Source organism: Neodiprion virginianus, chromosome 1 (assembly GCF_021901495.1).
Source record: "Neodiprion virginianus isolate iyNeoVirg1 chromosome 1, iyNeoVirg1.1, whole genome shotgun sequence".
Taxonomy (NCBI): domain Eukaryota; kingdom Metazoa; phylum Arthropoda; class Insecta; order Hymenoptera; family Diprionidae; genus Neodiprion; species Neodiprion virginianus.
Window position 1 is genome coordinate 4,924,430 of NC_060877.1, and position 13,809 is coordinate 4,938,238.

Here is a 13,809-nt window from a genome sequence, read left to right on the forward strand (position 1 = left end):
ACACAGACAACTGCGAGTATTGCAGAAATTGACAATTTCGCGTACCTGCGTATAAATGAAGAATTTTTCGATATTTCGAACGTCGAATGGCCGACGAATCTCGTTTGGTGAAAATGGCGATAATCTGAGAATGCGGCTTACAAAGCTCGTAGGGTGGCAGACAGACTGGTTTTATTAAAATCAATTGTAAGGTGTAAACTTTAATTATAGAACAATTTAGCCAGTTGACCCAAGATGACAGTTCTAATTCGGAACGTGAAGTACATGGCGTCGTCACCTTTCAATTGAACAATATATGTATATATTCTTCAAATCAGAGAGCCTTAAAAAGTCTTTGATATGATATACATATTTATAGAACTATAAATTGTTCGGTATACATGTCTCTTTACGCCAACTTTTTTTCGCCGTCAAAGTTCCAACGAACAAATAAGGAATATAAAAAAATATACACGTCGCAAGCAATAATAGAATTTTCTTCATATTTTCTGATAATACGTTGTACGTACAGGATATTGAGAATCAGTCGAGAGAGTTATTATGAATGCATCGTTTATCGAATTCTAGAAATGCGATCACTCAAAAAAATTGTTCGTCAATTATTTATCAGTAATTTTAACCTATATCATCGACCACTACGCAAGTGTCCGTGTGTGTGTGTATATATATATATATACGTACATACGCGTAGTTGGCATGAAAAGTCAATATCAGTAATGACGATGCTTTGCGTATATGAATATGTATACACACACACACGCCTAAATACAGTACGCTTTTTAGCCCCCTGTTTGTTCTTTGGAATTGTCGTTGACCTCTCGTTTTTTCAAAGATTATATATTACAGAGTTGGGAAAATATTAATACACAATACAACATTATACTCGAATCAAAATTTGCCGCGTGAGAAAAAACGAAAAGAAACCGTCGAGTTCAAGTTATTACACGTATATTATGTACAAATTATATATAAGGCGAATGCAGGGGTAAAATTCGCAGGAGGGTCAATTTCTGCAGACTAAACCGCCGATTCGGATCGCAGTTTACGGGAACCGATTTGCGAACGGAAGTGCGTTTTAGGATTGAATTTGAAACCCGCCCCCGCCAATTACAACTTATGCGTACATTCGTATGGTAGGCATGAAAAAACAATTAGAATTTCTAATATTTCTTTTTGCAAGTTGAAAAGTAATTCTTTCTTTTCTTTATGTTAACGAAAAACACGGCGTCAAGTCTGCTGATAACGTAGGCAAATCTTATTCCAAAGGTATTAGAATTACACACGCCCTCTGCGACTAATAGTTGCGCACACGGCACGCAACGAATAACTATTTGAAGAGTAAAACTGTACAAGCGTGTAAAATAATACAGAGAACGTATACCTGTACGTATACAGTATCGATTCAAGTCGAACGCGTGCAGAGATAATATATTGCAGACGTAAGAATTACACGCTAATAAAAGCGAATTCAAGTCTGATGTACGTACGTGTACGTGGGTTAATAATTGCGTAGAGAAATGCACGTTCCAGGCCGGCTGACCAAAGAAGCGCGAGACTTAAGTAAGTTGTAGAAGGGAAAATAGAAAAAAAAAGGAGTAGGCGGAATGCAACCGCTCGACTTAAATCAATATTATAGTTATACATGTATACCGATTCTTTCCTGTGCAGTGCGATACGTTGTACACGCATACTTGCATCGTGTACGTATTGTATAAATAACAAGATACATGGAAACTGGTAGCTGGACACGAGGATTGACTATCCCAATTCTCCAACTTTACTGCAATATTACCGGGAGAAAATATTTGCCTCGCACGTATTATACACGCGCACATAGACGCGTACGTGTAAGTGCGTAACACGGTGTATTTAAAAACAACATTAAAGACGCGCACGTGCGTGTGTTCCGCGTACAATCGGCGATGCGATTCCGTACACCGGCAAACGGCTCGATCGTAACGCTTTAATGCAGAAGCAAAAAACTGTATGTGTTTTACATATAATACATGCTATACGTGTATATACGAAATTCGCGAAACACGCGCACACGTGATTAATGTGTATAAATTTGTGCGTATATGTACAATGAGACACGAACGAATGAATGAATAGAAACTCACCGTGAATGTATTATACCATATACGTATAAGAGGCGCGTTTCGTCTTCTCCTCTCTTCAGTTAGCAACGATTTTCCTTCCTTCTGATTTTCCGACTCTCCCTCTCTCTCTCTTTGCGCAGATTTACCCTTTGTTTCTTTGCTTTTTTTTTTCTTTTTTCCTCTTCTTCTTTTTAATGTATATTTCTACGTTTCTCGAGGTCGAAAAAAAAGCTCCTGCGGTGTCTCTTCAAATATATATAAAATATTACATGTATACCGCAGTACGTGGAATAACGTTAACTCGACCGACCGACCGTCGTCCTCGGAGATGAACGCGAAACTGACGAGCCTCCAGGTTCACGGTCTGCATCCACCACTGCGATCCCCACCGTCTTCTCGTAATCGGCGCGATACGTGATTCGCACATCGCCGCCACCTCGCCATATTATCGCCGATCCGATCCGAACCCCACCGCAACCCGTTTCCTTCCTAGTTTCCTCGCCGTTTTCTCTCCCTCTCTGCTGCACTCGATTATCTCTCAGTGTGCGTGCGTCGGCAAAAATGGATACGATAGGGCCGCGATTATCCGACCCTCGATTGTCCGAAGCACGACTTGATTTGTCCGGACTTTGGCTCAAAAAATACATTCTTGTGCGCGAAATGTACGTCCATCGCAGCAGTATGATGAATACCTTACGGCTTAGGAATGTCCTTTAATCCTGACGGATACAGCCGAAACGTCGCCGAGAGAACCCTAACGGTTTTTCTCCTTTCAAAAATGACTTTCCCCGACGAATTCCTCACTCAAACATCTTCTCGGGACGCGAAAATCCACACCTACTACCTTGTTACTCGTTGCGGTTCTGCGAGTTTTCGTCAAGCGCAGCTTCAAGTTTCGTTAAGTCCACTTGTAACGTTGCTTATACCGATAAAATAACAGCTCGGTGTTTGAAAGATGTTTGAAATGTATAATTCGACGTTTAATACAGACTGTGGATTCAAATTTGTATTGTATATCTTATCACCCCCTAACATAAAAATTGCTCTTCGGTTATCCGAACTATGCCCAGTTCCAATTAGTTAGGATAATCGAGGTTCTCCTGTAGATAGATCATGGATGGTAAATTTTCGCGACGATAATTCCCCGCCAATGCGATATTATCGTATTACGTCCCAGCGTTGCATGTAAGGACGTTACGCACGATTATCCGCTCCAAGCCTCTGGGTATACATTGTGTTACAAGTGCATGAATATGTATATTATACAAAGTACCCATTTCTACGATTGTCGAGTGAGTCTGCTAATGCGCATGCGCGGAGTACAGAAAAGTCCGTTTTCGAGTCCTAGGACTTAAAAGTGGTCTTTCTTATACTGCGCGCATGCGCCGTCGCGAACAAATCTGACATTACGCGACCCTAACCTTAATTTCGTGCTTCGTGGAAGAAACGCGTGACATACTCTTGTTATACAGGGTGAGGAAAAAGTACAGAAGCCCTTAGAAATCTGGCAGGGTTCGGTGAAAACGAAAAAAATTACCAAGGTTAAATTTTAGGTCATTTTTGACAAGGGATTCAGTGGTGACCGTTTGATTTGACTCCAAACCTCATCTTCAAGGACGATTTCAGATCAACTTTGGTTTTTCAAATGGAAGCCCCAATTTTTGGTGCCAGAATCAGAAAGAGCCGAAAATTTTACGTTTAGCTCTTTCCGATTCTGGCACGAAAATTTGGGTTTTCGTTTGAAAAATCAAAGTTGATCTGAAGTACCGTGCCAGATTTCCAAGGGTTTCTATACTTTTTCCTCACCATGAATAAAGAATCGTGCGGAACAAGGAGGCAACGGTCTTTTAACCTCGCGTATTTGCAACATTCGTCTTCGGCTCACCTACGACTCACATTACAAACTTGCACTCGACCTTAAAATACCGATTTTGCCTCCTTTTCACACAATAAACCATTAAATAGGAGTAACTCGTCTCTCGTACGATCGAACAGTTTTTCGATTGTAATTGTAATTGCATTCAAACGGAATATGCATAATTTCGATCCTCGATTTCACCCGTATTATAATCCGTAATTATACTTATAGTATAATTATACGTTACATAGCTGCGGGAATTGTGTCGAACCCGCCGCAATTATTTACTTTTCTTTTCTCATCTTTTTCTTTTCTTCCTACTATTCCACGCTCTTCGCGCGCGCGCATTTGCAATTATAAATTGCTGCGCGGGTATTTTTTATGTCATATACATATACAACAAGTTTTCGTAAAGCCGCGATAATATTCTAATACATGCATTAACTAATTAGTTATCATTCTCATCGGACATTATAATCCTTTTGGTCGATTTAAGATCACACAACGTCAAGACGCGAAGAGGGAGAAGGATTGTAGTATATTATATACGAATGTTTTCTCCTTCTTAGTTTCTGCTTCTCCTCCTTCCCCCTGCAGTTTCGTTCAGACCGTACGATACGCGGCTGGTTTTTCTTTTTTTTAATTTTATTTCATTTTTTTTTTCCATGAGAACATCAGAGTTTTAATTGACTGGTAACGTTTTGATAACCGCGTTACGAGCACGTTATATGCGAGATTCAAACCACCGTATCTTTTATTTGCAAGATTTTGTTTCTTTCTTATTTTGTATGATTATACGTAACAAGTTAAAAATGTAAAGTCACGTTATACGCGGACAAGACACGAGCGCTGATAAGATTCTCGATCATTTTATAACACTCCTCTACGATGTTGTAATATTAATTCCAGGAAATATTAAAGCCCAATAGGTACACGCCCAATAAGCAGTCCGATGAATCGAGTACGAATTAAATGAGCAAAAAATGGAGATTGAACTTCGACTTCGAAAGAGGCGAAAAAGTGTAATGACAATAAATTCAGAGGGATATAATGTCATGACAGCGATATGCGTGCGAGAAAAACACCCGGTGATCAAAGTCTATAACGCCGTAGCTTCATTCACAATCAAACATGGGGGTAAAAAAAAAAACAATACTTCGTGTATCGATTGTCTCAGCGCATATAAATTTTATGCGAAACGAAGCAAAACATGTAATAAAAAATCAATACCGAGAAAATATATATAACATTACATGTGTATAATGTTCGGATATTCCAGATCAACTCGACAAAATTGACTTATAACCGACCTTTGACCTCGTAACATACATCGGCCGTGATTTATTCGCGATTTTTCAAGCGGTAGTGTAATTGCAAAATTAATATCTAATCTCTTGATAGAACATTTTTTCTGCAAAACAGATTGAACTTGACGGTCCAATTTGTAAGTTTTCTTTACCTCGTTATTCGTAATTCAGAATTGTTTTTTTCTTTTCGCTTTATGTTTTTCCATCTAGCCAGTTTATCTCGTTTCTGGCAATTTTTATCGGTGAGCGTAAAATTTCATCGTACGCAAAGAACGGTTATACGTACAAATGTTTATATCGATCAAGACCGGTTATATACCGTGTCTCTGATCTTGTACTATATTCGAAAACTATCGGACTATTGCCATTAGACAATTTGAATATATCGTTCAGCTGAAATTCAGGATACCGTAGATTTTTTGTGCGATAAATGCCGAAACAGGATTTTCAAGGAACGACGAAAGATACGATTGAAAAATTGTAGAATTTACAATATATATGCATAAATAATCTAACGGGATTAATTTCGATTTTTCAAAATATTTTTCACCGCCTCGCTATCGAACATGGCGATTTGCGTACTTGTTGAACGTCAATAATAAAGTAAACAAATATATTGTTAAAATAAATTCTGTTTACAAAGCAGTCAAGCGATTCTTTCTGCGAATCGTAGCTGCGGTTCGTTTTTCACTTCGCCCATCTGTACGTCTTTCATGTACGCGTAAATGCGCGTCTTTTTTCAACTTCTTTCCAAGCTGATCGAGATAGGTGCGTGCCTTTATTACCCGTGCTTACTTATATCTGAGTTTTACAACCCCTTCGATGTAATCTTACTTAATACGGGAACTGCAAATCTCCCGTCCTAAAAATCATTCGTACGATCGTAATTCCACGACGCGGGTACGTGGATCGAAAGACAAGAAAAAGAGAAACGAGCGCGGCAGCGAGCGTTACTCTGATTACCCTGGTAAAACTTTCTACCAAATACTACGAATTTTTACAGACATTACGTACAAAAATTATAAGTACGCAGAATTTTTCGTAAAGAATTATAAATTTTTCTTTTAAAATTGTGATATCTTGTAGATTTTTTTACTGAAAAAATTCAAATCTTCATGAAAATCTACAAGTTTTTACGAGAAACTATGGATATTTTCAATTTTTTCTACAAAATTGTACGAAATATCCCAATTTACTGAAAGAATTCGTAGAAATCACATTCGCCAGGGTAATTATGATAAAAGGAAGCGCGACGCTCGTATCGGCCAATTCCATCACATCTCGACATCCGCGGTTTGTCAACCCATCCGTCCATATATTGGCGCAACGCGGCTTGCCCGAATGGAGTCTGATTGAATCAGCGAACGCGCTTTAAATATAGACACGGGACGCAGTGACGCCCGCCGCCTGCCCTCCTCGTATATCCTCTTTTTCCTTTTTTACACGACACGGTGTTTCGCACTTCCGACGTATCGCTAATTTCACGCCCGCAATGCACGCGTGCCGTTGAATATCATCCGCACCCTCAGCGCGATTACAAATGTACCTATAACGTGAATATTCTCTCAGCATACTTATCAACGACTGACGTGATGTGTACGATAAACGAAAACTGGATACAATTTGCGATTTTTAATCTAGCATCGATCCGGCGTTTTTCTTTTCCTTTCTTCGTCTACGTACAATAAACAAGTGGAAATATTATCGCAAGAATAAATAACTTACCGATTCGTGCGGGGTGATCTTCAGAACCGTATCATAACGCGTTTCCTTTGCCTATGTCTATAACAACGGGGTATCGTTAAGAATTTGTCAGAATTTGTTAACGATGAATCGATCGTCATTTTTCATCGCCCGAGCTGTACTTTACTGTCGTAGATGCAGGGATCAGGGATTTTCGGTAAAAGCCGGAGGTTACAGAGACACGCGAATTGGCGTGCGTATAAAGGAGGCGCCGGGATTTCGGTACGCGTATCGATTAGTCTGAAGTGAGGCGACGCCGACGTCACGGCGGGTAAATTTGAACTTTGAAGGATGCGCGGGTTCTGTTCGGCGATTAGCGTTACGGCAATTTCCAAGAGTATCCGCGAAGTTCGGGGTTAATTCGCACGTGATACTTCGACATCAGAGCCCGGGCGAATCTTGTTAGGAGGAAGACCAAAGCACTCGTTGAAATATCGAGGCAACCCTCGTATCAATTTATGGCTATTTCCATCCACGCGACCCGTCGGACGATGTATTATTAACTGTGGAATATTTCGAACGGACGGCAGATGTGCTTTTGGCCAATCTGCAGATCACACTCGTTTAGTGTAGGTAGGTGCGTATTATCGTACGTATACAGCGTCTACGATTGTGTCGATGATATCGATACGATATTGGATACAAGCGAACAAAACGCGCGTATGATTCGGTAACGTCGAGGCATATATTCGCGTGGATCTAATTGTCGTTAATAAAATACACGCCACGCCGACGATTACTGGTTACGAAAATTGAAGAGCCTATTTTTGTAGGTACGAGATTCACCGCAATATAACCATAATTCTGCTGCCTTTTTCGATAGCAAGAAACCTGGAGCGCTTTTACTTTTTTAATACCACTCAGTCACGTTTTTGCTGGAATCAAAATTTTCAAATCGATGAATAAATATCACTGTAACTAGATCCAAGCGAGTTGTCTAGATGATATTCCTCCTTTCTTTTTTTTTTTTTTGACGCAGCCAACTTCGATCTTGCTAATAAATTTCTTAAGTGTGACAAAATCCCAAAGAGTTGTTCAGATTTTGGATAAAACGACGTGGCAGTGATTGATGAGCGATTTTTATGGTTCGTGCGTGTATGTGTGTAGTTGTACTATATATAGGCATATACTGGCAAAGTGCGCGCGATGATTAGAGTGAAGTGGAATGATACACAATACACGATAAATCTTTGACCCTAGAGAAGAAATTGCACGTTATCGGCACTCTGGCTTCTGAGAGTATGAACTTTTGACATTGGATGAAGATCATTCGATTTCAAAAGGTTTTCAAGATGTCTCGAAGACTAATTATTACTAACGAAAACGAAGCCGAGATTATTGTAAATAATTTTTTACATCGATTCTTTTGATTCGTAATTTATTGTATCATAATTTCCTAGCGGTTTCAGAGCATACATGCACCCAGGTGAAATATTTAACGGCATAAAAAATATAGGTGACAATCATAATCAGAAATTATGTAATTTCGCCTAATAATCGTCAACATAAATCTAAAACGTACATATATTGGTCTATTTATACTTCTGGCAAATACGGTCGAAAGTCAAAATATTATGCTTTCAGCCTTGTTAAGGGATAACGAAGTCATACGAGAGACGTACATCTGACATCCCGGCGACAATAAATTTAATCTGATATGGACGCGGTCATTATTTATATCGCCTCTGAGATCTGTTTCGCGTTGCTCTTGCCAACAGACAACGATATATTCGATATGCTGGAAGCAACCGTGATCAGTATTTTATCTATCAATTATCATTTGTAATATTTAACGCGTAAATTCGACCAATTGTTCTCATCAAAAATATATCTTACTTTAGAAATTGAGAAAAAAAAGCTCAATTTTCGAACCACTTTCTCGATATAACGTGCAAAAGTGTCAGAAGCTTTGTACCACTTTATATCACGCATTCAGATAAAAAAAAAAAAATTATTTTTACCTTCCCCATTCCAAATCAGTACTTGGATCGATCCTCTCAAATCCGCGACTCCGGGAAAAGTTTCTAAGAGAAGCCTTCTTATTTTCAGTCATCATATTCCTTTGACGCTCAGACGAACCGTGAAATTATAACGAATAGTCTCGACGGCAATTTTATTACACCCATTATTAATGTTATCACCTTTTTATTCACTTAAACCATTAGATTAAAACTTCAAAACTAATTTCATGAAAACAACAATAAATTTCCCACTCAACTGATTGACCACAATGTCTTCCAGAGAGCTTTGCACAGAATGACGAGATCAGCGATGTTTGAAACGCGTCTAACAGCCTTTACAGGCATTCACTCACATTTAGACAGAGTATTGACATACCGTTAGTACGACTACAATTTCTTGTTTGTAGGTATGTCAACTTATCTCTCCCAAACTTGTTTAGGTCTCCCAAAGTTTCGTATCGATTGAATTTTCGAACTATATGTTATCTGTCCGTCATTTTAGAAATCTTTTTACACTGCTGCATATATTTTATATAAAAAGACAACAGATGGATCGATGAATCCCTTGGAAATTATTACCAGACACGAAATTTAGCGAGGTTTGACCTTAAGCTAGACAGAACAGATTCAAGCGATATTTAAGGTAAACAGAGCTGCATATTATTACGACTTTTACCAAGTATTTTAATAACTGATCGGATACCTCTTTTCTTGAAGGCACCGTGCAGACTGAAGTAAACATAGATTTATCGAAATTCGCCAATGCTCCTTCTTTGAGCCGTATCAAAATACTGCTATTACTGTATTTACTCAGGTAGAAGATCATCTCCGAGTTCTTCGTCTCCAAAGTCTTCGTCTTTCTTCCCTGCCGAAGTCATGGGGCGCGAAGGCAGAGGACCGACAGGATCCGAATAATTAGTATCTGTAAAAATTAGAGCTTGGATTTTGTAATCTATTTACGAGAAAAAAAAAAAGAGAACCAGCAAAACGAAGCTGAAAATGTTTCCAGAGTCGCTCAGTGGCGCGCAAAATTTTCACTCGCGTCGCAAGATCATCACTGCAACAATCAGTAGAGTGTTAAAGAAGACATATGCGAGCCAGGAATAGAATCTGTGGACGAGTTAGGTACATCTATCATCCAGTCAATCCATTAAGGTAATAATACAGGGCCATCAAACAGCGTGTATACATCATTCCGTTTAATATCAATCGCAACTGAAGCTGTGCAATGCTGCAATGATAATCATTACTTTGATAAGCTTTGCGCGATACTAAGGCTTGCAGAATATTTATAATATTACGTGTGAAAGATAGGAAAAAAATAAACCGCCGGTTATTTCGTAACGAAGTGTTTGATATCAACTTTTTTATACTAGTAGATAGAAGTCACGAGACGTGGTTACAACGGAATATTCCAGAATCAATTATGGAAAGTTTTATAGTCTAGTTTCAACTTGAAGAAACTTTTTTGCCCAGAAATGCCGGAAATCAGTGCAGAATATGTGATGTGAGATTTAAGTGAATAATCTGAAAGATTTCTGAACAGTATTTTCGGCGAATTTTTCCAAATACATAATATCGCATATGGTCGGTTTTAATGAAAAACCGATTCAGAGTAATTCATACCGTTCTGACGATAGAAATAGGATTATAATGTACCTTTGGAAACATGGTCAGATACTTGAGAATAATACGTTGATTAATGAAAAGACATCTGCATTCGAAGCACCTGCATACAAATCCAAACTTCTACTCTATCAGACAATGATGACGAACAAAAATAGTTTACAATAGTAACCATCATGTTTGCTTGCTACCTCAAGCGATTATAATTTTTTAACAAATGACGACTAGCAAATGGTGAAATAAGTTGTGTGACTTCCTTGAGTAACAAGATAACTTGAATGTATTTACAGTCCGATAAATATATTATACGATATATATATGTATATATTTATATATATATAGATATTTGGCTTTTGCACAAATCCCCTTAATCGGCTTGTTTTCATATGAAGTGAACAATTATATGTTTCGCTTGATACCTATCAGGTTTAAACCTGATTAGCTTTAATAATCAAATGAAACAAGTCACGTAAATAACGATGAGTTATAATTAATGAAAATCTTGTGTTTTTCCAGATCCCCAGCTGTAAATAAATCAAGAGTAGCGTTTGGATACCCCACTTAGGTGATAGAATTCACTGTAAAAATCGTATCCATTGAAATCGCAGATTGTGCAAAAGAGATGGTGGACTTAGTTAGGTATACCACTCAACATAGGAGAAATCTGGATGCACCGAAAGCCATCTACAGTTATTGTCTATTGTGTTAGTCACTTTCTGTACAAAATTCCAGAGTATTATAATATAATTTTTATAATAACTGAAGCACCTAGACAATATTTTTCTTCAAAGTAGGTAAATTAAACTTTGGCATGAGTTCAGGGATCACATTAAAAACTCCTTGAACCCACTTACAATTAGCATCGGTCAATGTGCAATCTTTTTATTAATTATAAAAATACTTCCTGGCTTCATGCTGGTTGTATAATTGAAAATCTGTTGATGGTTTAATAAGTAACTATCCCTGTGACATAATTGCAATTACATCTCAATAAGAAATTTCACAGTAGTTCAACTCTGTGGTTGTAAGAAAAAAAATGTAAGTAAAAGATCATTGAGTGACTTACTGATATGCGTATTTGCCTCAGGTGTGAATTCCAACGGACTTTCAAGCATGGCCAAACGATTCGCTCTAACCGGACCTCCGTTGTAGAGTCCTTGCTGATCATTCCTCCCCGACGTAGGACTGGTTTGATGCTCCGACCTGATGCTGAGCCCAGAACCAGCTCGTGACGATGTGCCACTGTTACTTCGTCTGGAGCCTGGATTCGAACAAGACAGTTTAAACTCGACGAATAAACTTAATTGAATATTTTGTTCACCATAATTATTCAGGAGTTGAAAACCGAACTATATTAATAGCTCACTTGTAGTTCCCGGGCGACCTGATCCCTGTCTTTCCTTAAGCTCTTTAGTCTTCTCAGCTTTTTTGAGCTCAGCCGCATACAGCTGTGCTTCTTTCAGACCCAAATCACTGCACAGTCGAACTAAGAACTTAAGGCACTCGATATTTTCAGGGAATTTCTTATGGATGTCTTGATATTCTGTAAGAGCTTTGTGAAACTGGCCGGTTCTCCTTAAACATGCCGCGGCAAGTAGCCGCCATCTCGGTTGATCAGGTGCCAATTCAACGGCACGTTCAAAGTATGTTAGTGCTTTTTCTGCCACCTAAGAATCAACAATTGTCAATAATGGAAACAAAAAATGCAGAATAAAATGAAATATAGAAATATATAGATACCTGCATTGATATAAAGTAGGAACCCAGCCAATCGATCACCTCAAAGTTTGCTGGATAATATCTGTAAGACTGAAACAATGTTTCGATAATTATTGTTTGCAAACTTTTTATTATTACTGGTTTCATATTTTATTCAACAGTGCGACTAAAGTGGACACGTAATGATAATGCAATTCATTCTTACATCACTGTAATACTGGTACGCTTGCTGTTTGTCTCCCAACGTATCGTACATCTCTCCTAGTTTTTGCAAAACACCAGGGTCAGAAGGGATTATACCAAGCAGCTGGTTGTACCTGTCAAAACAAACAAGTAGCGTTAATACAGGTAATACACACAAGCTGTTACAAAAACCTCTTGTGTGATGAAAAAGTACCATTCCGCCGCCTGATCGGTGTCATTTATGAGCTGATAGAGGTGTCCAAGCTGATACAACGTCTGGGGGTCATACCGAATAATATTCCGCAATTTCCAGAAACACTCCACAGCTTCCTCATAGGCGTGAAGCTTTTTATAAACCAGTCCTGGATTAAAAGTATTATAGTGATAAGGCATTGCACCTCTGTTTTTTGATGAATCCATAAGGCGAGTAGAATTGGGTATAGAACGAACCAAGATTATAAAGAGCTTGAACGTGGCTTGCATCGCTGTCTAAAGCGCACAGTAAATATTCTCTTGCCCTCTCCAACTCTCCTTTCTTGATTCCACACGCTGATAAATTAACATATGCAGCTGCGTTATAACTGTCTGCCTGACGAGCAGTTTCTGCACATTTTTCAGCCTGGTCATATTCACCTTGCTGTAGTAAGAAATGATATTCATAGAAGTAAGTCGAACATGATGTTAAAAAGATCTCAACTGCGTAATCGATTAAATGCATCATAATTTAAAATTACCAGAAAATAAATGAACGATAGCATGGTAGATGCTGCGCTGTTTGCACTAGTTTCACGATTCTCAAAGACTTTCAAAGTGTCTATGGCAAGCTGTGTTTCTCTGTTATGTAGAAATACCATGGCTTTGTTGATTTCAAGATCAGCTGCCAGTGGTGAATATGCAGACGATTTTATCATGTCAACGCACCTGATAAATTATAAATCAGTAATTGGACTAGCAAGATGTGACTAGAAGGGAGGAAATGTTTCATTTTCAACAATTTGATTTCCATTAAATTTGATTCATAATGTAACCGAAATTTTACTCGGACTGAAATGACACACAGGTATAGTTTCTCACCAAGCAAACCCGGCTGTCAGAGTATCTTCGATAACAGGCGCGATTAATTTTGCTGCAGTAAGAATAGTTTTCTCTGCTTCTTGTTTCATCTCTTTTTCCAGCTTTGATAGCTCGTCATTTTTAATCACTTCATTCAATATATTTGCCACGACATCTTCCTAAACATTGATTATAAGTATTGAAATAGGATTTCAATAAGGGTAAAAGAATTTCACACTCGATTTGTGCAAGATTATATA

The 13,809-nt window shown here is 38.3% G+C and overlaps 1 protein-coding gene and 1 long non-coding RNA gene across 5 annotated transcripts in view; one reads left to right on the forward strand and one right to left on the reverse strand.

Moving 5' to 3' along the window:
• Window positions 1-13,809, reverse strand: part of LOC124309087 (intraflagellar transport protein 88 homolog) — a 29,203-nt gene that overhangs the window by 10,328 nt on the left and 5,066 nt on the right. For 2 of the 4 annotated variants that reach the window (XM_046772343.1, XM_046772353.1), the window contains exons 8-16: window positions 13,571-13,728; window positions 13,231-13,417; window positions 12,947-13,133; window positions 12,711-12,858; window positions 12,519-12,630; window positions 12,335-12,403; window positions 11,961-12,261; window positions 11,661-11,855; window positions 9,779-9,890 (exon numbers count right to left, since the gene is read on the reverse strand). In XM_046772343.1, the coding sequence (XP_046628299.1) occupies window positions 9,779-9,890; window positions 11,661-11,855; window positions 11,961-12,261; window positions 12,335-12,403; window positions 12,519-12,630; window positions 12,711-12,858; window positions 12,947-13,133; window positions 13,231-13,417; window positions 13,571-13,728 (1,469 nt within the window). Of the gene's footprint in view, window positions 1-9,671; window positions 9,891-11,660; window positions 11,856-11,960; window positions 12,262-12,334; window positions 12,404-12,518; window positions 12,631-12,710; window positions 12,859-12,946; window positions 13,134-13,230; window positions 13,418-13,570; window positions 13,729-13,809 lie in introns of all 4 variants that reach the window. The other 2 variants (XM_046772363.1, XM_046772372.1) reach the window with 2 other exon arrangements.
• Window positions 8,743-12,327, forward strand: LOC124309120 (uncharacterized). Its single transcript, XR_006909181.1, has 4 exons — window positions 8,743-9,611; window positions 9,783-10,123; window positions 11,111-11,233; window positions 11,682-12,327. It is a non-coding gene; the product is annotated as an uncharacterized LOC124309120 (long non-coding RNA).